Below are 26,099 nucleotides of genomic sequence, written 5' to 3' on the forward strand. Positions count from 1 at the left end.
CAACATACAACAAAAAACAAACCATCTATACATATATATTGGATCTTAGCATAAAATTTGTTCTCCCTGTAAGTCAGGGTCAGAAAAAGTTACTCTGCTGGCCTGCAGATGTTTGGGTGATTTCACCCCCAGTCATTCTCCCCTTTCCCAAATGACTCAGATCACGAGAGAGTAAAGCAAAGTGCCTGCTCCACAGTGCCACACATGGCTTTTCCTGCAGACCTGATTTTCCATGCACTCTTCCCTGTAAATCCATTTCCTCTGGGCACACAGCCAGGCAACTGGAAGGCTGCAGACGCTCATCTAGGTTCCAGTGCCCCCAGCACGAGTAAGGGCATAAGGCCGTGGGCAGGGAGACCACAGCTGAGCTGGCATCCATGCTAGGGCTTGTGAAGTCCTGCTCTTCTATCCTTACCAGAGAACAAAGACTTGTTGGAATGTCAACAGTGTCCAGAAATCATTCTTGCTCCCTGGGACCACAAGCTCCTCCCTGTCCAGCTACAGTTCTACAGTTCTCAGAGGGCAGAAGAAACTGGAGTACTCTTTCCTTCACTGCGATGGATAATTTCAATATGTCAACTTGGCTATGCCACAATAGCCAGATATTGGGTCACACACTTTTCCAGATGCTTCTGTGAAAGTATTTTTTAGATGAGATTAACATTTATAGCAGTAGATGCCAAGCAAAGCAGACACCCTGTATAATGTGCTGGGCCTCATCCAATCAGTTGAAGGCTTTACGAGAAACAGATCAATTTCTTCTGAAGAGGAGGAATTCCACCAGCAGATTGCTTTGGACTTGAACTGCAACATTAACTCTTCTCTAGGTCTCTAGCCCACTGGCCAGGAATACCCTGCTGGGCTTCCCTGTACCCTCTCTTCCTCTTTCCGTGTGTGTGGGTGTGTGTGTGTGTGTGTGTGTGTGTGTATCCTTTTGGTTCTGTTTCTCTGAAGAAACAAGCTTCCTTGACTACTACCTTCCTTGTCATTCAAGACTCTCTCAAATGCTACCTCCTCTGTGCAGCCACACCTGATTTCTTCTGCCAGATATAATTGCTCCTTCTTCTGTGCTCATTCTTATAGTATATTTCTTGTGCCACATTTTTGCAAACAATTACTATGCTTTATACTATCATTAGTTGATCATCTAAAGCAGGGGTATCCAATCTTTTGGCTTCCCTGGGCCATATTGGAAGAAGAATTGTCTTGGGCCACACATAAAATACACTAAGACTCACGACAGCTGATGAGCTGGAAAAAAAATGCAAAAAATGTTCATAATGTTTTTTTTTTTTTTTTTTTTTTTTTTTTTTTGAGACAGAGTCTGGCTCTGTTGCCCAGGCTGGAGTGCAGTGGCCGGATCTCAGCTCCCTGCAAGCCCCGCCTCCCGAGTTCACGCCATTCTCCTGCCTCAGCCTCCCGAGTAGCTGGGAGTACAGGCGCCCGCCACCTCGCCCGGCTAATTTTTTTTGTATTTTAGTAGAGACGGGGTTTCACCGTGTTAGCCAGGATGGTCTCGATCTCCTGACCTCGTGATCCGCCCGTCTCGGCCTCCCAAAGTGCTGGGATTACAGGCTTGAGCCACCGTGCCCGGCCCATAATGTTTTAAGAAAGTTTATTGTGTGTTGGGCTGCATTCAAAGCTGTCCGGGGCCACATGCATCCCACGGGCAGGGGTTGGACGAGCTTGATCTGAAGCTTGGATTCTAAATCTTGTGGCTCAAATCTTGGTCTGTGAACCAGCAGCATCAGTATGCCCTGGAAGCTTGCTAGACATGCAGAATCTCGGGCTCCACCCTAGACCTACAGAATCAGAATCTGCATTGTAACAGATGCCTAGGTGATTCGCATGCACATTAAAACGTAAGCAGCACTGCTGTAAACAAGTGCTTCTTAACACTGAGTGGCTTTAAAAAATACATATGCCTAGTTCCTACCCTCAGAGACTCTGATGTAACTGGTCTGGGGTGCGGCCTGGGCTTCAGGATGTTCGCCACTTTCCCAGGTATTCCTAACTCACAGCCAAGCTTGGGAACCACTGTCACAAACAATTCTCCCCTTGTCTTAGAAGGAGAACTGAGCCCAGTGAAGCTGAGGGACCCCTGTAAGTGTAAAGTGAGTTAGTATCAGGAATGAGAATCCTACCAAGGTTTCCTGTCTCCCTAAAAATGTTTTAAGGAAAGAGGACAAAGATCCATGGGCACTATCAGCAAATGTATAATGAAACCTGGGTCATCCAACACCCAGCTGACACAGGAAACTGTCGTCATACCAAATATCTCCTCTGCAGGGAGGAACCAGCAGGATTCTCTCGAAATAAAAGAAATGACTCAGCCTAGGCTGGATCTTAGGAACACTTCTCATTTAAAATGACTGTCAAAGACCAAATTTGACAAATTTACACCAAGGGTAAAGTTACTGCTAGGGCGGATGGGTGCCACCTCTGATCTAGGGTGACCCAAAAATGTCCCATGTGGATACAGGCAAGTCTCCACTGGCTCCTTCATTCTCTGCTGAGCCTGGGATGCTTTGGTTACGTAACTTCTTTGGAAGGTACAAGATAATGATATAGTGGCTTCTTTTTATTACCATATGGCATGGAGTTTTGATCTGAGTTAGAAGATAATAGAGAGAAAAGATGAAAGAAGTAAAGTAAACAGATTTCTTTTCCTTTCAAGACCCTCTCTGGGTGTTACATTTATACTGGCCTGGTGAGGTCCACTAATTCTTCCATCAGGGTTATAACCAGTAACAACAGGCTTTCCACCCACAGAGATTATTAATGTCACATCCTCTACCTTTGAAGAAGGGTGACTACATGCTGAGGGAGCCTGTCAGTGGCAGGCACCCACATAAAAAGTGGTTGTACCCGCCAATGACTCAAGTGTGACAGGGTGACATTCTCAATCACCTCCCTCCCTGTGGCCTCCTGTGAACTGTCCACGATACAATTTCTTACCTGCAGTTGCTTGGGATAGATATCCCCTTGATCTGCTATTGACGATGCAATACTTCTTCTTTGGCAAAACTACATCTTTCCTTGGTGCAGTGGACCATAACCTGCTTCATGAGGCATCTGCAGAAGCAGCTAACCCCAAACGCCCACTGTGCTGATAAATTTGTGCTAGAAAATTATACCCAACCCCACGGAATTGCAAGCTTGACAGTTGGTATTAGCAGTTATTCATGCAGATGTGTTCTCAGCAGTGCCATTAAAGAGGGGAAAAAAACAAGGCACGACACACTGGGCAGGTGTGCACACACACCCATGGGCACACATGTACACATATGTACACATACACACACATACACATACACACACACTACTGGCAAGCAGCAGTCCCACTAACCCACAATGAGCCATGCTAGTTTGCCCTGGAATACATCTCCTTTGCAGATAAAAGGAAGAATGCTTCCTGGTATAAAGGAGAGCTATGTATATTTGTGTAACTGATTTCAAAAAAAAAAAAAAGAAGCAATAGCAGAAGCCAAGTGAACCAACCATATGACAGCAGTTGTAATAAAACAGCACATAAAAATATTTACCATAATTTGGCTAAGTCAATACCAAGCTTTTAAAGTGAGTTATTAGAATAAACATAAAAGGCGGGCGCTAAAAGGAACTCTTAAAAATGGACTCTGGTGCCTGCATTATATAGGTAAGGAAATGAAAGTCTAGCAGGGTGAAGTCACTTGCCCAAGGTCACACAGCTAATTAGTATGGTGTCAGGACAAGAACCGCCTGTCCAGGCTCTCTGGCCAACACCCTTTTGGCTGCACACCACCACACATGCAGCCCATAAAGAGATTCAAGCAGATGGTGATGAATTTTCTCAGGCCCAGGGTTCTAAAACTGCTAACCATTTAAACCAACGCAGGTCTGACTGAAAAGAAACCTGCCTGCAAAGAAAAGGGGAAATAAAAAAATGGAAACGTTGCAATTGTACATTTTCTTTGGAAGGCTGAATGAAGCCAACAAGAGCTTCACTTCCCACCGTGGGGCAAATTCAGGAGGCAGAGAAAAATGATAGGAGCATTCCAGCTATTTCTGCCATGTTTGGGTTTTGGGCACACAAGGTTAGAAATACAAATAAATTACCCTGCAGCCAAGAGTCTGTGGTTTCTCCCCCAATTCAGAGTCATGTCCAATTATTCTCCTAAACAACAGGAGAGTCTCTAGACCTTTATTCAATCACTTCCACTTCCTAGAAGACTGCCTTTTTCCTTTGGCCAAGGCTAAACTCATTTTTGCCCTATGAAAAACATGTACCTCCAGCTGGGAACAGTCAGTCCAGAGCCAAAGGATCACAGAATATAAGAACTGGAGAGTCACCCCAACCAAACCATTTTTTCCCATCTTATTGTCTCTTTCTTTTGAAAAATACATTTTTTCATTATGACATTTTTTTAAAACAAGAAATTTAGAGAAGAAAAAAATTAATAATCCCATTATTTGATAACAAACATCCTTAGGATTTGGGCTTCTTACCAGACTTTAATTTTCTAGGCGTGTGTGTGTGTATGTGTGTGTGTACTTTAAACAAGGCTATCATCATAATATACAAATGCTTCTGTGTCCTTTTTCTTTACCTATATCATAAGAAAATTTCCTATATTGCTACAGTCTTCCTACACATAATTCTAACAGCTATTTAGTATTTTATCAATTATATTTATCATATTTACCTAACTGTTCTCCTACTGTGAAACATTTATGGTTGTTTCTAGTGTTTCGGTAATCATAAATAAGGCTTCACTGAACACTATTGTGCATGTAGGTGTTTTCATTGTTGTTATTTTAGGTCATTTCCTTCAGAGACTTTTTCTTCATTGCTGGAAAAACACAGTTCCCCAGTGATTAAACAACCTGATAAGGTAATAGGTACACTCTCCAGAGACCTGGGTTTGGTCCTGACTTAGCTGTCAGTGATCATCTGTGACAACCCGGATAAGCCACTCACTTCCTCTGAGACCTGGTTTCCCCTGGGTGTTAGGAGAGGGGAGCTCCAGGCCTGTCCTGGGTGTTCTGATTACCAGTGGTGTTCTCTTTCCACTGTTCCCCACAGCTGCCCATCTGAGATACCAAGGCCCCTAACCAATCTCCCTTCCACTTCTCTGCTTTTCACATCAGCTGCTCGGGAAAATGACTTAGTCAAAGCCCATTATGGAACCAAATGGGTTAAAGCATGTGGGAGCCAAGCAGATCAAATCTGTGGTGTGCGAAAGCCAGCAGCAGGATTGCCTATTTACCCCTCTATGGAGCCCTTGCCACTGCTTTCTGAATCCAGGTCATCCATGGAATTCAACAGACCTTGCTTCTTCTCTGCAAGTGCTGGCCACAGGGCACTGTGACAATAATAAACACACATGCGCCTGCTCTTGGCGACTTCTCCCAGAACTCAGTTATGTAGGAGAGGGAGTCGGCCTGTGTCTCCTATCAAGGCCCTCCAGGACAGTAAAGAGGCCACTGGTCACATCCCCTAAATAATCCCTGTTGGTAACAGCACCACACTTAGCCTGGAGCACGCCAGAACAGATGGAGGAATACATCACACTCGCCTTTCATATCTTATCCATATGACAGTTTGCCATTTATTTTGGCCTCTTCAAATCTAAGTTATAGGCCAAGTGCAGTGGCTCACGCCTGTAATCCCAGCACTCTGGGAGGCTGAGGCAGGTGGATGACCTGATGTCAGCAGTTCAAGACCAGCCTGGCCAACATGGTGAAACCTCATCTCTACTAAAAATACAAAAATTAGCTGGGCATGGTGGCACATGCCTGTAATCCCAGCTACTCAGGAGGCTGAGGCAGGAGAATCGCTTGAGCCCAGGAGGTGGCGGTTGCAGCGAGCTGAGATTGTGCCATTGCATAGGCAACAAGAGTGAAACTCCATTTCAAAAAAAAAAAAAAAAAGCTATTGGATGTCACTCTAATGCCTTGTTGTGACTATCCTGTTTCCCAAAAATAAGTTATAATCAACAGAGAAGTAAAGATTATGAAATAACATTTTCTCAATTTTTTAAATATCCTGTAGGATACATGCAGTCCCCAGGCTATTGTCTCCTCAGTTATGGAATTAGATGATGCAAGTTCCAGTTCAGTCACCATTTCCCCCTTTTTATACTGTGTCAATAAAAATGATATGGCCTTTGTTCATACAGACCATTGATACTCCACCACGTTATACTGGAAAACACACAAGCTTTGGAGTCAGGCCAACTTAAGTTGAATTCTGATTCCACTTGCTCTTAGCTGTGTACACTTGCCAAAATACCATATTTCACAGAATCTAAGACACCACTGCAAAGACCTACAGCTATCTTACTACCAAGAAAGAAAAGCCCTTTTAGACATATCTATATTTCAGGTGTTCAAATGTGAAAATAATACATGTCACAGAATCAATGACATGTGATATTTAATCTCTCTACAGTGAAATTTCTCACTTGTAAGATGGAGATGCTAAATGTCCACATTGGAGGTTGGCCATGAGATGTAAATGAGTAACACTTGTACTATGCCTCACTCCAGATCTGGCACATAGTAAGTACTCCACAGAATGCTAGTTTCTCTTCTCTTTCCAAATGTGATGAGTAGGTTCCGGATAGATTATGAGTTATCTCAGAGTACATGCCATATCTTATATGCATTTGACCTTTTCTAACTCCCCATGACCGAGAATATTGCCTTACACATTGTAGCCATTCAGTAAATGGGTGAGGAATACAGATGATGAATTTGTTCGAAAAACCGATAAACACTGAAGTTGGAAAATCCCATTGGTGGATGTAGCCAGTGATGTCCCACTGGCTTCCCCAGCACCTGCATGTGATGAGCACATCTATCTATAATCTTGGCTGGGTCTGGGGACTGGAAAGAAGAGCAAATGCCGGCTCATGAAGCACATCCCTCCTGGAATCCCCTATGCCGGCAGGCTGTGGCTGGAGGCCCGCTGCATTCAGGCAAGAACCTGCAGCTAAATCTCAGTTCCACAGACAAATGCAGCATTGTGGTCCCTGTGGGCCTTCGGGGAAAGCCAGGCTGCCTCTGTGCCCTGGATGTGAACGGCTGTGCATATTAAGTTAGACAGGCTGCATCCCCAAGGACTTAAACCTGTCCCCTGGGACTCTCCAAGAGCAGCATCGTGGGGGTAAACAAATGTCCCATGTGGGGGTGCTGGAGGGAGCAGAAGCTCAGCTGAACAGAACCACGTGGCATTGTTTTTTCCCCAATATTGTTCTGCCTGCTGATTTTCTTCCTCTGATGTCCCGGTTCTGTTGGAGAGGGAGAAGAGACAGAGAAGAGGAACACATCTCATTTTCCACCACCCACTTTTGATTATTCATATTCATGTGGGAGATGAGAAGAGTCTGCCAGGGACACATTTAAATAACAAGGACTCTAAAATCATTACTTTGCCCTTGACTACAGTCAAGAGACATTCTGTGGGCAGCACACTGTCGTGTGTGTGCACTCACACCCTCACAAATGCACACTCACCTCTCCCTCCAAGCCCCACAAGCTGGAACCTAGTAGTCCCAGTTCCCTAAAGATTGCTCACACAGATGGATGTGGCTTTCACAACATTAATGGGACTAGAAGGAAAAAAAAAAAAGCAATAATAATTAGCAAAACAGTAAGTATGTATCAGTTGAGGTTTCATGCTTTAGTATTTATGTAGCCTCTCCCCTCTGCTGAAGGAAAGGACAAGGGAGCGGAGAGAGGAGGAATAAAGTCGGAAAGCCCATTGCCCATGGAAGTGCACAGCATGTTGGCAGTAGGGCAGAAAGCACCTTACTCTGAAGTCAAAATTCCTCGCCCTGGCCCAGGTCCTCAGGAGCTAGCTGTCAGGTGTTCTCGAAGGTTCCTGCAGGACAAAGAGGCCTGGCATCTACTTCCTTCCCCTCACCACTTTCCTGGGTCATCTACTAAGACCCTTTGCTTCTTGGTGCTTTGAGGAGGGAAAATGTCTTTCTCACCTCCCCCAGAGGATGGCTGAGAGGGTTAAGGAAGACGCTACCTGTGAGCAAAGGCAGAATTCCTGCCCTGGAATCACCCCACGGACCCCAGGTCCATGCCATCTGCTACCTAAAGTCCTGTAATAAACCTGAGGGAAGGCGGGTGGAGCAGGGAGGGGCACTGTCATTTATCTCATTGCTCAGTCCTTGTGTCTAATAAAGAATTTAGGAAACTTCCCACAGCACATCTTCTTCTCATTAATAATACAGTCCTTACTAATAAATCCAGAAAGCAGCACCCAGACCTTGTTAAACCTCTACTAATTAGTTTTGAAACGTCCATAGCCCAATGTGGAGGCTATCAACACATTCCCAGGAGAAAATGAAACACACGCACAAGTTGGGGTTGCTCAAAAATCCATGTTTGGATCTCACATAAGTGACTGATTTGCCCATTGCTATATCCATTAATGCTGTCCAGTAGAACTTTCTGCAATGATAGAAATGTTCTATGTTGCACGGTCCAATATGGTAGCTACCAGTCAGCCACACGTGGCCTTTGAGTCTTGAAATGTGGCTAGGACAACTGAGGAAACTGTATTAGTCTGTTTTCAAGCTGCTGATAAAGACACACCTGAGACTGGGAAGAAAAAGAGGTTTACTTGGACTTACAGTTCCACACGGCTGGGGAGGCCTCAGAATCATGGCGGGAGGTGAAAAGCACTTCTTACATGGTGGCGGCATGAGAAAATGATGAAGACACAAAAGTGGAAACCCCTGATAAACCCATTAGATCTTGTGAGACTTATTCACCATCACCAGAATAGTACAGGAAAGACCAGCCCCCATGATTCAAGTACCTCCCCCAGGTCCCTTCCACAACACATGGGAATTCTGGGAGATACAATTCAAGTTGAGATTTTAGCGGGGACACAGCCAAACCACATCAAAACTGCATTTTTCATTTTATTTAGTTTTATGTAAATTTAAGCAGCCACATGTGGCTAATGGCTACCGTACTGCATAGCACAGACCCAGAGAGCATCTCTGGTATGTAGCTGGCACTCAATAAATCTTTGTTCAAGGAAAAACATAAATGGACAGTCGTTCACCATAATAAGTTCTGATCAAACAAGATTCTCATATTTATTGAGTCCTCTTTTTAAACAAAGCCCTGTTTAGGTCAACAACCTTCTGAGATGGGTACTTCTGTTATCCCAATTATACAGATAAAGAAACTGGGGCTTCAAAGAGTTAAGTGAGGAGCCCACAGCCACATAGCACATGGCCAGCCAAGGATTGTGCCCATACACCCATTTCTGCATGCCTCCAGCTTTCTGTAGTCTGATGGGACAGCCTCTTCAAACTACCTTTTCCATTGACCAAAAAAATCCCTAAGGAGCATCACTTTACTTTCACCACAATGACATCAAATTAGTCAAGGAACTTTTCCTTTTGAAATAGAAAAAAATGAAGATAGACAATTGTTGTCATATCTAGGGATCTTTTAAAAGTCTAGCCAGAGCAGTAACTTCACAAGGCTCTGTTGTCTGACTTCTGGGTCCCAAGTCAAGAGTTAACTATTCATTCCACCACTGTGGTGTCCCCCTGAAATCATCTCCCAAGATGGCAGACTACTCTGAGAGAGTAGTCTCACAATCATCATGTCCATGAGCTCTCACCTCTGAACGCTGAGAGGTGAGAAAGGGAGGAGAAAGGGAAGTGAGAAAGGGATTTGAAACACCAGTGACCCAAATCCAGAGTTTGTAGCCCCTCCTACCATGAAAGATGGGAGAGGCATGTCCACATGTCATATGCAAATGTCCTTCTCCAAGGAGATTATTGCATCCTTGCTCATCTAGTAAATTATAGCTGCAGCCAGCCCTGACTCTTGCACCATCAGAGCTCAGTTATATAACAAGAGAACATGTGCTCCCACCACCATCAGATGTAAGCACCAAACCAGGGGCTGGGCACCCTTCAAGGCATCCTCTCCTCAGCTGACTCTGTTTACCATAGCATGCCCCTGACTCCATCACACACACAGCTGTCTTGACAGCATTACTAGCTGAATCAACTTTTGCAGTTCTTCCCAAGCCCTCTAAGGCCGCCATTTGGGCTCCTCTCAACAGGGTCCTTTCCAACACTCCAGCAAGCTGTTTGCCTTGACTGACCCCAGAGCTCTGTCATTTGTGGCTGTCACCACTTGAGATATGAAGGGAAAGATGCAACTGACACTTATTGCTGATGAAGAAAAGTATTTGTAGAATTTCAGACATTCTTAAACCATTCTAACTTTGCCCTAGGAGGTTAACTCAAGCCACACAGTTTATCTCACAGAACCAGTGGTTCCTTGAGGAGGACTTTACATCACAGAGCCTCCCATGTCTTCCTTTTCAATTATTTAAATCCTACCCCCTCTTCTGGGCCCAGTTGAAGACCAACCCACTTTTTCCAAGAGGTCTTCCGGGACCCTTCCAGCTCTCAGAACCCCCCTTTCCTCAGCTTTCAGGCAGCATCCACTCTCTGTAGTGCCACCTTCTCAGTAACCCACCAAAGAGGGGAAGGGCGCCCGGGACGAGTGGGGCCCCTCTCACTGGCCCCACTCATTTTATCTCTGACGTCAAGTTCATGTTCCCCACTCAACAAAACAAATGTGCAACAGTAAACTGGAAGCAATAATTCACCAGCTCTTAGAGGAAGCCCCTTCCAGGCCCCTTGTGCCGCAAGTGTCTCATTCAAACACACAACACTTTTTATGAGGGGGATCTTGTTAAAACATTTTTTGCAGGCAGGCGCGGTGACTCACACCTGTGATCCCAGCACTCTGGGAGGCCGAAGTGGGTGGATCACTGAGGTCAGGAGTTCAAGACCAGCCTAACCAACATGGAGAAATCCTGTCTCTACTAAAAATACAAAATTAGCTGGGTGTAGTGGTACATGCCTATAATTCCAGCTACTTGGGAGGCGGAGGCAGGAGAATCGCTTGAACCTGGGAGGCGGAGGTTGTGGTGAGCCAAGATTGCACCACTGCACTCCGGCCTGGGTGACAAGAACAAAACTCCATCTTGGGAAAAAATAATAAAATAAAATTAAATTAAAATTAAAATGCCATTTTTTTCCCTTTGTCTTAGTGCCTTTTGTAGACTGGCACTGGGAAGCCTACCCAGGTGACTGACCCTTAATCCAATAATGATTTTTGAGGGATTACTCAACTGCCTCCAGCAAACTCTTCCTGGCATTGCAGTATATCCATTCACTCTGCACTAAGTCATGTATCTCATTGCACTGCTCTATGTTTGCCTGTGCACTCTTCTTTCAAGGACAAAGACTATGTCTTACTTTATAGGGCATTTCTCACCACAGCTAACATACTGCTACAGAGATTCAAAAGGCATTTACTGACTAAAAATAAATGAAAAAAAAAAAAAAAAAAAAAACTACTCTCCAGACACTGGGCAGAATAGGTGGCTAGAAAACCCTACTGGAAGACAAACTTCAAGTTGGAAACGCCCCTGGCAGAGGGTTCAGTGCATTCTCACAGCCCAGGGCAACGCCAGAGTCCCAGGCATGAGCACCCCCTCACCTGGTAGTCTTGCTCTTCTACTCCATGAACCATTTCAATGAATACTTGGCAAAACGAATTTTACTTGGGTTGGAGAAGTAGTTCCACTGTACTAGTTCCAAAATCAAAAATAAGAGGAAGTATATGAAAACCAAAAAAAAAAAAAAACTCTACCCCTTCCCCAAGTGAAGTCTGCTACCTCAAAAAAATCAGAAAATCACAAAACCAATGCTTACAAATCAATAAATGACAAACAACCCTATTTAAAAATGGGTATTAGATTTGAACAGTCATTTTATCAAAGAAAAATGTGACTATCTAATAAACACATGAAAAGCTGTTCAACATCATTAATTGTTATTAACAAAATGCAAATCAAAGTCCTAACAAGATACTTCTACGTACCAACTATAATGGCTACGATAAAAAAGACTGACAAGGCTGGGCATGGTGGCTCACACTTGTAATCCCAGCAGTTTGGGAGGCTGAGGTGGGTAGATCACTTGAGGTCAGGAGTTCGAGACCAGCCTGGCCGACATGGCGAAACCCCATCTCTACTAAAAATACAAAAATTAGGCCTGGCGCAGTGGCTCACGCCTGTAATCCCAGCAATTTGGGAGGCCAAGGCAGGCAGATCACGAGGTCAGGAGTTCGAGACCAGCCTGAACAACATGGTGAAACCCCATCTCTACTAAAAATACAAAAAAAAAAAAAAATCAGCTGGGTTTGGTGGCAGGCACCTGTAATCTCAGCTACTCGGGAGGCTGAGGCAGGAGAATTGCTTGAACCCTGGAGGTGAAAGCTGCAGTGAGCCAAGATCGTGCAATTGCACTCCAGCCTGGGTGACGGTGGAAGACTCTGTCTCAAAAATAATAATAATAATAATAATACAAAAATTTGCTGGGCATGGTGGCACACACCTGTCATCCCAGCTACTTGGGAGGCTGAGGCAAGAGAATCACTTGAACCCAGGAGACAGAGGTTGTAGGGAGCCGAGATCATGCCCCTGTACTCCAACCTGGGCAATGGAGTGAAACTGTCTCAAAAAAAAAGACTGACCATACCAAGTGTTGCTGATGATATCAGAAAATTAGAACTCTCCTACGTTGCTGGTAGGAATGTAATACGGTGCCACTGCTCTGGAAAACAGTTTGGTAGTTTCTTAAAAAGTTAAATATATACACACCATACAACTGAGCAATTTCAATCCCAGGTATTTAACCAAGAGAAATGAAAACGTGGCTCCACAAAAGACTTATATGTAAATGCTCACAGCAGCATTATTAGCAATCACTAAATACTGGAAACAATACAAACATCCATCAGATGGTGAATGGATAATCAAAATGTGGTATATCCACACAATGGAATATTACCCAGTAATAAAGATAAATGAACTTCTGATCCGTGCAACAACATGGCTGAACATCAAAAACATTATGCTAAGTGAAAGAACTCACGCACAAATGACTCCATACTTCATGATTCCATTTAATTGGAAGTTCTAGGAAAGGGAAACTACAGAGACAGAAAGTAGATTAGCAGTTACCTGGAGCCAGAAGTGGGAGTGAGGATTGATTACAAATTGGCATGAGGAAACATTTTAGTGTGTTGAAAATGTTCTAAATATATAAATGTACTAAAAGTAATGGAATCACTTACAATGGGTGAATCTTGTGAAATAAAAATAATGGAGAATTTTATGGTATATATAGTTCAATAAAGCTATTTTTTAAAAAGCTATTTTTAAAACTACAAACCAACTTAATTGGAGCTTTAAAAATTTTGGAGAAATTTATAGTTTCAGTTTAAGGACATTAATCAAAGAAGCATCTTAATACTCTGAGGGCTATTAAAATTAGAGACTGGAAAATTTCTTTAAATCATAACATTTTAATGTAAAGTTATTTTCCTGCACTTTTTAATTCTCCACAGTAGGATATTAACAATTCTCAAGGAAGGTCTAAACCCCAAGGCATCCCAGACTCACCCAAACCCTAGAAGTCAAAGACCTGTAGACGGGTATAGAATTGCTCAGGGTGAAGTGTCACTGTGGCTCTCAGTGGTGTGACAGCCTCTTTCCCAACATTCTCCTTAGCTCAAGTGTGGACCCAAAAGAACGAACGCTGGCTTTCCAGGTCTCCTGCTTTGAGGACAAGTGCTCAGAGGCCTGCTGCTCTCCTAGGGCCCCACACCCACCAGCTGAACTAACCAGAGCAGTTTCTCCACTGACGCGTCTTCCAGGTGTCTCCTCTCTCAGCTTGCCTAGCCAGATGGCCTTGATCCAGGCAAAATCTGTATTAGTCAGGGGTTCTCCAGAGAAATAGAACCAATAGGGTGTGTGTGTATGTGTGTGTGTGTGTGTGTGTGTGCATATATACATATAGAGATTTGTTTTAAGGAATTGGCTCACACAATTGTGGGGCTGGCAAGTCTAAAAGGTGCAGGACAGGCAGGCAGACAGGCAGGCTGGAGACCCAGGGAAGAGTTGATGTTGCAGTTTCCAGTAAAAAGGCAGTCTGAAGGCAGAAATCCATCTCCCTCAATCTTTTCCTGACTCCTGGCTCCTTCAAGCCCTTAAGACAGTACTTGAGCAGAAAGCGACTATGTCTCATGGCACTCTTGCGACCTGCTGCACATGCTATCCAAGAGGCTCTTGGTAAAGGTCTGCAAACCTACCAAGACCATAGAACTCCATGCAGTTGGTCATGTTTATCTACTTTCCTATCACACTCTTCAAAATATATATGTCTTAAATTTAATAATTTAAAAATAATAACAATGTTGGTATTAATAGATCATCACATCTATTATTTCTTTTTTGCTATGGTTATTATCAAAGCAGTGAAATTCCAAGTGTGTAATTCACAAAGCAGATAAAAAACCTACACGATCAGGCCAGGTGTGGTGGCTCACTCCTATAATTCCAACACTTTGGGAGGCCGAGGTGGGTGATCACTTGAGGCCAGGAGTTCGAGACCAGCCTGGCCAACATGGTGACCCCATCTCTATCAAAAATACAAAAATTAGCCAGGCGTGGTGGCACATGCCTGTAGTCCCAGCTACTAGGGAGACTGAGGCACAGGAATCGCTTGAACCTGGGAGGTGGAGGTTGTAGTGAGCTGAGATGGCGCCACTGCCCTCCAGTCTGGGCAACAGAGTGAGAATCTATCTAAAAAACAAACAGAAAAAAAAACAAAAACAAAAAAAACAAAAAAAAACCCACCTACCTACACAATCAAGAAATGTCTATATTTGGTTTTTTGTTTGTTGTTTTGTTTTGAGAAGGAGTTTTTTTCATTCTTGTTGCCCAGGCTAGAGTGCAATGGTGCAATCTCGGCTCACTGCAGCCTCCACCTCCGGGTTCAAGTGATTCTCCTGTCTCAGCCCCCCGAGTAGCTAGGATTACAGGTGCACGCCACCACCCCCTGCTAATTTTTGTATTTTTAGTAGAGATGGGGTTTCACCATGTTGGCCAGGCTGGTCTCGAACTCCTGACCTCAGATGATCCACTCACCTCAGCCTCCCAAAGTGCTGGGATTACAGGTGTGAGCCACCAGGCCCGGCCAAAAAGTCTACATTTGTAATAACTTCCACTGTCTATATTCTTAGAATCAGCACTTTTTTTGGAGAGTGCAGCCCAGATCAGAATGACTGCTCTTAACAATCCCTCCACCCCTCCAGCAGGGTGGTCTCAGCAGCATTTGGTGATGTATCCCCCACACTGTGGGTAACCACAGGAAAGACTGAGCCGGGAGAAAGCATCTGGTACGAGCAGGGAGAGCTGGGTGCGGGGGCAGGGCTGCACCTTTCAGGTGGTTGAACCTGTCATGTTCATATTTGGGAGTGCATGTGGACAATTTTTCACCCACCACATGAGCCTGTGAAGCAGAGCAGGCTGGTGTAGAGAGGGGTGGATGAGGAAGCAGACACACGGAGAGAAGCAGAATAAAATTCAGAGGATTTCTGTTTTCCAGGTGTCTGCTAAAGCCCCTGCTGCAGCCCTGTGCCTGCGTCATGTGGCACCCCCCTAAGCACCCTCACTGCAAGGGATAGTAAATCTTCACAGCAGCATGGTGAGCTCTAACCCCATCAGTACCTTTGAGTGATCACGTAGCTGTGAAGCAAGTATTGGATTCACAGCAAATATGACACCTGAAGCTTGGCTTAGGTACCGTCCCTTTACAAAAAAAATAAATACATTCTCTGAGTCTTGCAGGAAGGAATCATCTCTTCAAAAAATATTTTAAAAAAATCTTCAAAAGCACCATTTGGAAGAGGCTAAAGAACTACTCACTTAAAAATTTAATTTTTTTAAAAAAAGAACTCATTGCATCAGGGCAAAGTAAAAACTACTGTTTATTGAGCTTGATGCAGATAACTGAGGGCAGCCACAGGGTAGGTCCTTATATTTTCCCTCTCATTTTAGTTGTCACACCAACCCTATATGACAGTATTAGCTGTGTGTTATTGGTAAGAAAACTGAGGCTCAGGAAGGACGGGTATGACTTCCAAAGTCACACAGTAGTAACCTGTCAACCTTTCCTTTCATCGATGAGTGTTATGAAGCACAACATCTTATATAATGATGCTCTTTACTGGGCTATGATTGCCCTGAATCAAATATATAATTAAGTGCCTGTATATTTCATTCTTGGTGAAACCCTTAAAACATGCTATTGACTTCCACTTTTTGTTGTTCTTCTTCTTCCCCAGTTTAAGGTATCCAAATGAAGATATCCAAATGGCTTCTTCATTTAGCTTCTTCTCACTCCAATGGAAACCTCTGCAGAATTGCACACTATCAAAGCCAGATATCATCAACAAAATAATCGTTCAACTGCACCTAATTTCAGTTAGATGAAATGAGATTGGTGAGGCTTGACTTCTCCTAACAATAAATAGAGTAATTTCTTTCATTTACGTAATGCCCAAGGGCTCCCTCGGCTCTACAACAAATTGATAGACCAAAAATCATTTCACTCAGTGCTCAGGGGCAGGAACCCAAAGAGAAATAGGCAATCACCTTTTTCACACAGTGTGGAGACAGGAATAGATCCAGAAGAGATCTCAAGCAAGAACTGGAAATGCAGGGTTCGCTAGGATGTCAGAATGGCTGCTGTCAAGTACATTGTGAGCATTATCTCTAGCCTTATTTCTGCTGGTGTGGCAATGCTGGCTTGCAAAGTCCTCTCTTAACCCCATTTCTGCTTCGCTCCCTCACCTCTGTTCCTAGCAGCCCTCCTCAACATGAAGCAACTGCTGACACCACAGAGGAGGACAGAAAAGGGCCAATTGCTCCAGGTCCTCAGCTGATGATGCCAAACAAGTTGTGACAAGATCAGTGTGCAGCAAGATCAAAGCTCAAGGAAAACCTATGGCCTTACTCACCATCCCAAAGGAGCCTTGCACTCCCATGGAGAAGTTTCACCAAGAGAGTCTGCACTGCTGTCTCCAAATACAGGGATCGTGAAAACAGATGTCATCACATTCCACACAAGGCAACAGGCATTTCAGCACAGTTCCCCTGACAGGTTAATTACTCACAGCAGGGGATGTCTTCTGTTCCCAAAGGCAGAGAGCTATCTCATCTCTAGTGTCTGACTATTCCAGCATCCACACTGCCTGAGGGCTGGATAGAAATTCTGAATCTCAGGTCCCACCCAGGAATCTGTTTTTTATTTTATTTTGAGACAGGGTCTCACTCTGTCACCCAGACTGGAGTGTAGCGGTATGATCTCGGCTCACTGCAGCCTTGACCTCCAGGCCTCAGGTGACCTCCCACTTCAGTCTCCCAAGTAGCTGGGACTATAGGCATGCACCATCATGCCTGGCTACAGACAGGATCTCACTATGTAGCCCAGGTTGATCTCGAGAGCTCAAGCAATCCTCCTGCCTTGGTCTCCCAAAGTGCTGGGATTATAGGCGTAAGCCACTGTGCCTGACCTGGAATCTGGTTTTTGATAAGATCCTCAGGTGATGCAACCACATCTGAAAGTTTGAGAGGCATTCAGTTACTGCGTACAGGAGGATAAGAATACTATGTGTTAATTGACACATTCTGTTTAGAACCTTTTGCCTTCTGCCAGGCATACACGCATTCAATGAAAATGCATTCATTTGTCATTCAGTAAATATTTATAGTGTGTCTTCTAGGTGACTAAGTGTCTGGCACTGTCTAAGGGAGATAAGGGTACCCTGATGAACCAAGCAGACAAGGGTCCTACCTTCCAATAACGCACATTCTAGCTGGGGAAACAAATAGCAAGCAAGAAAACAACCAAGCAAATGAAAGAGATCATCACGCACCGTGAAGAGTGTTACCAGGAAGAGAAAGAGGATGACAGAGGCAGGACTGAGGTTGGAGGAGAACCTTTTAATTGGGAGGGGAGGATCCAGAAAGGCCTCTTGCCCAAAGTAACATGTAAGCTGAGACCTGAAAGTGAAAATGAGCTAGCCATTCCAAAAAGTGAGGCGAGAACTTTCTGGGCAAAGGGATGAGCTGGTGCAAAGGCCAAGAGTCAGGAAAGAGATTGGCATCTGAGGAACAGAAAAGAGGCCAGGTGGCCGGAATATAGAGAGTCCAGGAATGTGTGAAGCCATCCAAGAAGTGGAAGAGATGGACAAGACAGGGCCATTTCAGGCCAAGAAAGTCATGGCAAGGAGCTTGGATGTTATTTCAGGTGTTATGGGAGCCACTGAAAGTGGAGAGTGACACCTTACACACACACACACACACGTGCACATGTGCTCACTTTCCCCATTGTACAGAGTAGACTGCATAAGAAACAAGACTGGACCCAGGCAGGCTGGCTTGGGCCTGTGCTGGCCTGGAGCCCCGCGCTGCTGGGGACACAAAGGTGAGTGAGGCTTCTTTGCCTTGTCTGTATCCTGACCTTCAGGACACTTGCTGGGAGACGCAACAAGGAAATTGACAAAAAATACAGTGTCATTTTAGGTGCCAGTTAATGAGGCAATATCTTTGTTAAATGTAATCAGCACGTATTCTCTGACCAGCAGTTTACACATCTATCCCACAAACAGGCTGGCATGTGTGCAAAATGACATATGCTCAAGATTATTCATTACACGGTTGTATAAGCAAAAATTGGAAACAACCTAAATGTTGAGTAACAGGGAACTGCTTAAATAAACTTTGATGTATCCATACAATGAAATACTAGGTAGCCAAAAATAGGAACAATAATACTTTCACATTCAGAGTTTCATGTATTTATGTATATGTAAAATATATGTATATATTATACATTACATAGACATATATATATGGCCTTGAATGGGAGACATAAACAACTGGTAATAACGATTGCCTCCTGTCCGAAGACAGGGACTGGGGGACATAAGGTCTTCCATGTGTACTTTCATAGCATTTGAAATTTGTACCGCATGAATATATAGCCAATTCAAAATAACTAAATAAAATTTAAATGTTAAATGAATGCCTTAAAATAGGTGCTAGGCAAGATGGCGGCACACAGTGTAGAGACGACAGAAGGGTTTGTAGGGTGGGGGGTTTCAGGGAGAGGAAGCGGTAACACTTGGGCTGAGTATTGAAGGGCGAACATGGAAGAAGACCTCAAGGGACAAGGGCGTTCCTGACAGAGACCTGGATATGTGCGCTAACAGGGCCCCTTCAAGGAAACCCCAGCAGTGTGGGGGCTCGCTGAAGCCCTTGGGTTCGGGAATGGCCACCAGGACGTGAGGCTGGGCATGTCATGCCAATCAGCTGGGGCTTTTCCTGAAACAGGAAACAATGATACGACCAGGTCTCTAGCACTCCAGCATACCTGGCAGCAGTGTGGATAGTGGCTAGAGGCAGAGTTGGGTGGGGTGGACTGGAACCTAATTCAGAAACTACGTAAGGACCTGACTTCTATGGGGAGCAGACACAGAGAGTTTCAGATGGCATCAACCAGGTTTGGGAACCGATTCCAGGACTGGGATGAAAAAGGAACAAAGGACAACTCCAACAGTCTCACCTGGGCTGCCATGATCTATGGCAGAGGAACAGGTACAGCTGATGGAAGAGGAAGAAATGACTCAGGGGGAGGTAGAGTGCTGGGTTCAAATCTCTAGCCAGGAGCAATGTGACTCCGGTCTCTGAATCTCAGTTGCTTTGTTTGTGAAATGAAGTTAATATCTATCTTAGAGGATTATTTTAGTCATGAAATGAAATGCTTTATACGCAGCACTTATCATGCTGCCTGGCACACAGTATGTACTTAATAAGAGGCAGCCTTGGACAATGTAGAAAGTACACTTGGTAGAAATGTCTCTATAACAGAGGAATGCCTCATTCACTAAGGTAGGGATTTCGAGGAAATTTTTAAAAATTAAAGGAGGATGATCAAGTGGGCTTCATCCCGGGGATGCAAGGCTGGTTCAACATACGCAAATCAATAAACGTAATAGCATATAAGAGAACCAAAGACAAAAACCACATGATTATCTCAATAGATGCAGAAAAAGCCTTTGACGAAATTCAACAGCCTTTCATGCTAAAAACTCTCAATAAATTCAGTATTGATGGAACATATCTCAAAATAATAAGAGCTATTTATGACAAACCCACAGCCAATATCATACTGAATGCGCAAAAACTGGAAGCATTCCCTTTGAAAAGTGGAACAAGACAGGGATGCCCTCTCTCACCACTCCTACTCAACATAGTGTTGGAAGTTCTGGTTAGGGCAACCAGGCAAGAGAAAGAAATAAAGGGTATTCAGTTAGGAAAAGAAGAAGTCAAATTGTCCCTGTTTGCAGATGACATGATTGTATATTTAGAACACCCCATCGTCTCAGCCCCAAATCTCCTTAAGCTGATAAGCAACTTCAGCAAAGTCTCAGGATATAAAATTAATGTGCAAAAATTCTTATACAGCAATAACAGACAAACAGAGCGAAATCATGAATGAACTTCCATTCGCAATTGCTTCAAAGAGAATAAAATACTTAGGAATCCAACTTACAAGGGATGTAAAGGACCTCTTCAAGGAAAACTACAAACCACTGCTCAGTGAAATAAAAGAGGACACAAACAAATGGAAGAACATACCATGCTCATGGATAGGAAGAATCAATATTGTGAAAATGGCCATACTGCCCAAGGTAATTTATAGATTCAATGCCATCCCCATCAAGCTACCAATGACTTTCTTCACAGAATTGGAAAAAACTGCTTTAAAGTTCATATGGAACCAAAAAAGAGCCCACATTGCCAAGACAATCCTAAGTCAAAAGAACAAAGCTGGAGGCATCACGCTACCTGACTTCAAACTATACTACAAGGCTACAGTAACCAAAACAGCATGGTACTGGTACCAAAACAGAGATATAGACCAATGGAACAGAACAGAGCACTCAGAAATAACACCACACATCTACAGCCATCTGATCTTTGACAAACCTGAGAAAAACAAGAAATGGGGAAAGGATTCCCTATTTAATAAATGGTGCTGGGAAAATTGGCTAGCCATAAGTAGAAAGCTGAAACTGGATCCTTTCCCTACTCCTTATACGAAAATTAATTCAAGATGGATTAGAAACTTAAATGTTAGACCTAATACCACAAAAACCCTAGAAGAAAACCTAGGTAATAACATTCAGGACATAGGCATGGGCAAGGACTTCATGTCTAAAACACCAAAAGCAACGGCAACAAAAGCCAAAATTGACAAATGGGATCTAATTAAACTAAAGAGCTTCTGCACAGCAAAATAAACTACCATCAGAGTGAACAAGCAACCTACAGAATGGGAGAAAATTTTTGCAATCTACTCATCTGACAAAGGGCTAATATCCAGAACCTACAAAGAACTCAAACAAATTCACAAGAAAAAAAACAAACAACCCCATCAAAAAGTGGACAAAGGATATGAACAGACATTTCTCAAAAGAAGACATTCATACAGCCAACAGACACATGAAAAAATGCTTGTCATCACTGGCCATCAGAGAAATGCAAATCAAAACAACAATGAGATACCATCTCACACCAGTTAGAATGGCAATCATTAAAAAGTCAGGAAACAACAGGAGCTGGAGAGGATGTGGAGAAATAGGAACACTTTTACACTGTTGGTGGGATTGTAAACTAGTTCAACCATTGTGGAAAACAGTATGGCGATTCCTCAAGGACCTAGAACTAGAAATACTATATGACCCAGCCATCCCATTACTGGGTATATACCCAAAGGATTATAAATCATGCTGCTATAAAGACACATGCACACGTATGTTTATTGCAGCACTATTCACAATAGCAAAGACTTGGAATCAACCCAAATGTCCATCAGTGACAGACTGGATTAAGAAAAGGTGGCACACATACACCATGGAATACTATGCAGCCATAAAAAAGGATGAGTTTGTGTCCTTTGTAGGGACATGGATGCAGCTGGAAACCATCATTCTCAGCAAACTATCGCAAGAGCAGAAAACCAAACACCGCATGTTCTCACTCATAGGTGGGAACTGAACAATGAGATCACTTGGACTCGGGAAGGGGAACATCACACACCGGGGCCTATTATGGGGAGGGGGGAGGGGAGAGGGATGCCATTGGGAGTTATACCTGATGTAAATGACGAGTTGATGGGTGCTGACGAGTTGATGGGTGCAGCACGCCAACATGGCACAAGTATACATATGTTATAAACCTGCACATTGTGCACATGTACCCTAGAACTTAAAGTATTATAATAATAATAATAATAAACTAAAGGAGGACGTGTGTGATTCAATTGATCTTAAGTTTCTTTTCACTGTGGTCCCTAGACCAGCCCCTTACTTTGACAGGCCTGTGACCAGTTATCAGTGTGGATCAAGGGTCACAGACCTGTCACCATCACTGGGCAAGCAAGTCAAAGTCCAGGACTTTGCTAAAAGGACAATTTACCAGGACAAGTCAGAGTAGCTAGTTTCAATTCCAGGCAAACACTCGTATCTATACACTCCCAACAGCCAGACCAACCTGATAACTGTTTGGGGTTTTTCACTTCCTGTGTTGTATGTGTTGAACCTTCAATAGTGACTGTAAAGCAAACCAAGACGACCACCCCACTGTGCACTCGCAGGGGCAGCCTGCAAAAGAAGGAGTTAAAAAAAGAAAGAAGAAAGAAGCTCAAAACCTACCCTAAAAACATGAACAAAACCCTATTCTGTCATCACCATTATTAAACTAGGTCTATTATGCCTCTTATTGTTGCCTTTGAAGAGATAACAGACATGTCTTGTTAATTAAAGAAAAGTCACAGGGATATTTGAAAAATAAGAACAGAAGAAGTATCCAGAAATGTCTAATTTGTGTCACATCTCTTGAAACCAGAGCCCCCAGATACTTTCATGGCCAACTTCCCAGAGACAGCCAGAAAACAAGGTCATCCTTGTTCCCCAAATCGCCACCCTCCTGCTCTAGGTTTGCTCTGTGGGTCTGTACCCAGGACAGGAACCACCATCTCTGTGGTGGAGAAACGAAGTTACAACATGGTCTTTCAGATATGACCAGTCCTAAGCTCTCCTGTATACCCAGGGCTCATGAGGGACCAGTTTTGTACAAACTGCACTAATAGAATTATACCACAAGATGGTTATAAAATATTTAATATGCAAAGAGCCAATGTAAACAAGGGAGTTATCCACTCAATACACATGTTCCATCAAACAGAAAATAAATATTGGCCAGACTCAATGGCATTCAGTTCAAGGCCAAAGAAACAGGCCACAAAGGGCAGACACTTAATAAAATTAACTGACAATTAAAACTGACAATGTGAGCAGCCTCCTTAGGAATTCCATCAGATGTCGCATCTGAGTCAATAGCCAAATGGCCTGATAAAAACGCCTTTCTATGGAGAAAGAGTTTCTACATTCTGTTCAGAGCTCTTCGAAGGCAGAATTAAAACACATATATATTTCACCCACCCTGAATCCACACCTATTTTTAAAAAATAAAACAGTCTTTCCAAGACTACATGACTTCCGGTTGGTTTCTGGATGGTCTCTGTTCCTTGGCAGTTCCTCCCTTCTAATCTGTTCTACTATTCGCTTCATCTGGTTATAAGCTTTGTTCTTGTTATAAGCTTTGTGTTTTCCTCACCAATAGAAACTTCAGCTTTCAAAGGTGAGCTGCTAATTTTCTTGGAATTGTAAGATCAAGCCAGTTTCCTGGGATTGTTTTAGGTTATATGTAAGAACTGATGATGAACAAAACACATGCCCTTCTCTTTCCCCTGAGCATCATGGGCTGAGAGGTTGCTACTCTGTGCTCAGAGATTGTTCAGACTGCCTGGGAGTTGAGGGGAGCAGGGACCAGATGGTGAGGCACCCTGAACTCATCTCCGGCACCCGCGGGTCAACACTGTGCCTTCAGAAACTATTCCTGAAGGCGATTAGGGAGGGCCTTTTCTGATGCAAAGCGTCCATGCCTCTGGAGCTACTGCGCCCATCCCCGTAAAAATTTAAAATCCATTACTCCAAACTGTGGCAGAAGACATTTCCTGGAAGGCTGCAGTCAAAAGTTAAAAACCCTGGTTTTACTAAATCAGTCTTTACTAACCTATGACGCCTCTGAAAACATTCTAAATCATCACCCCCATCCAACCACTCCCATCATCCTTGCCTCCAGCGCAGACGAAATAATTCCAGCCGATGGTCACACCTCCAATCTCACGCTAAACTAACTCACAGCAGAAAGAAACAAACGACCCCAACAGGGCGCCACAGCTGCTGAAGGGCAGGTCCTCTGTCGCACCCAAGAAAACCCGAGACACGTGTGCGGCCCTTTATTCAGGCGTTTCTGGGCGCGCACTCGCGTCTCCCAGGCGCGCGCGCACGCGCACACACACACACGTACACGACACACACAGCTGAGGACTAACTTTCCTCTTCTTGCGGAGCACCCCATCCCCTGATATCAGCATCTGATCTTCCTAGTTCGGATCCCCGGAACACACTCCTCCTCCAGCCTGCCAGCCACACACGTGGGGAAGCGCGTCCAAGTGGTGCCAGGAGGCAGGAGGGAAGTGCAAAGGTGGGGAAGGCCCGGGACGAGGAAGGAGGGAGCTCTGAGTTGGATCTGGGATCTCAGATCCCTGGGGCAGCATAGATGCAGGGTAAGCTTCTGGGACGCGGAGAGGGAAAGGCAGCGGGGAAGGAACCCAGAGAAGGTTAAAGGGCGGGGGTGGGACGGAGGATGCAGGGTAGGGGTCGCTCACCTAGGGTTTTGACAGCGATCTGTCTGGTGAGAGGCGGCGGCAGGTTAATGCACACCAAGTCCACGTCCTGATGCAGCAGCACCTCATCAATGCGGCTAGTGTAGAAGGGGACACTCATCTCCTTGGCCAGCTCCTCCGCTTCTTCCTGCGTGCGGCCCCACAGCGCCTTCACCGCGAAGCCCTCGTCTTTTAGCAGCGGGATGATGACACGGGCCGTGAGGCTGGTGCCGAACACGCCCACCCCGGGAAGCATGGCTGCTCAGAGCCGCCTGGTTCTGCTTCTACTCGGATCTCCAGTCCAACACGCGCACACACCCACCTCCAGCTAGTCCTGCACCCGGCTCCTGCAGCCAATCTAGCCGCTGTGCGCCAGCCGCCGTGCACCGGGCAAGGCGCCCGGGTGCCCAGCGCGCACCGAGCTGCAGGCAGAGCAAGCTCGGGGCGCCTCAGTATGGTGACTGCGGCAGTGTCCGCCACGCGGGGCTTGCGTCCTTCCCGGAGTCGGCGACAGGGACCCCCCCAGGGCGCCGGAGGCTTCGAAGCCCCCTGGAGCCCCGGCTCAGGCGGCGCTCCCGCGGCAGCGCCAGTCCGCTGCGTGCGCCCAGCCAAGGCCGCTCCATGGCCGGCTCATCCCCGCGGCCGCGCCGCCGCAGCCCGGGACCGTCTCTCTCCCGCGTCGTTTGCGCAGCCGGCGAATCGCACACACAAACGTCTACACCCTGCCCCAGAGTCTGGGCACGGACTCGCTCCGCTGGGGAGTCTCCTTTATCCCTCGCCCTCCGCTCGGAATGAAATAATCCCGCGACCGCCAGGAGGCCGGCTAAGGATGCGGCCCGGAGCGCGCCGGACGGGGATCTCAAGCTGCAGCGCTGCAGCGGTGGCCACGACCCGGCGCCAGCCTCCTCATTTTGCTGCCATATTCGCTCGCCTCGCGGCTCGGGCGGCCTCGGCCCCAGGCCGGCTCAGGCTCCGGGATCCCGCGGGGACGAGGGCGGAGTTGGCGAGTTTGGCTGTCAGCGGCCGGTGTTCCTGCACCGCCCTCGCCGCAGCGCCGCGCGCCATTGGCCGCCGCGCGCCGCCCCCGCCCCCGCCGCCGCCAGCTCCGGGTGCGCGCTGCGCCCGGGCCCTGAGAGCCCAGCCCGGCTCCTCCCCGGCCCCGCCTCGCTCGCCTCCTGCCCCTCCGCTTCTTCCCTTTCTTTGCCCTCACCATCTTCTTCTCCTCCCTGCTTCACTCCAAACCCCGCCCCAAGCAAGCAAATAAATCTATCTAGGCAGGGCGCGCCCCAATAGGTTAGTCGCCTGTCCCTTGGAAGAGAGCAGTGGGCGCCTTGGCCTAGGGGA

At 45.4% G+C, this 26,099-nt stretch overlaps 1 protein-coding gene across 1 annotated transcript in view; it reads right to left on the reverse strand.

The window, feature by feature from the left end:
- Positions 1-25,774, reverse strand: part of GFOD1 (Gfo/Idh/MocA-like oxidoreductase domain containing 1) — a 129,607-nt gene extending 103,833 nt beyond the window's left edge. The window contains exon 1 of the mRNA XM_007973660.3: positions 24,759-25,774. Coding sequence (XP_007971851.2) covers positions 24,759-25,011 — 253 coding nt within the window. The 5' untranslated portion in view covers positions 25,012-25,774. The remainder of the gene's footprint in view (positions 1-24,758) is intronic.
- Between the last annotated feature and the right edge of the window lie 325 nt (positions 25,775-26,099).

This window comes from Chlorocebus sabaeus, chromosome 17, assembly GCF_047675955.1.
Source record: "Chlorocebus sabaeus isolate Y175 chromosome 17, mChlSab1.0.hap1, whole genome shotgun sequence".
Classification (NCBI taxonomy): domain Eukaryota; kingdom Metazoa; phylum Chordata; class Mammalia; order Primates; family Cercopithecidae; genus Chlorocebus; species Chlorocebus sabaeus.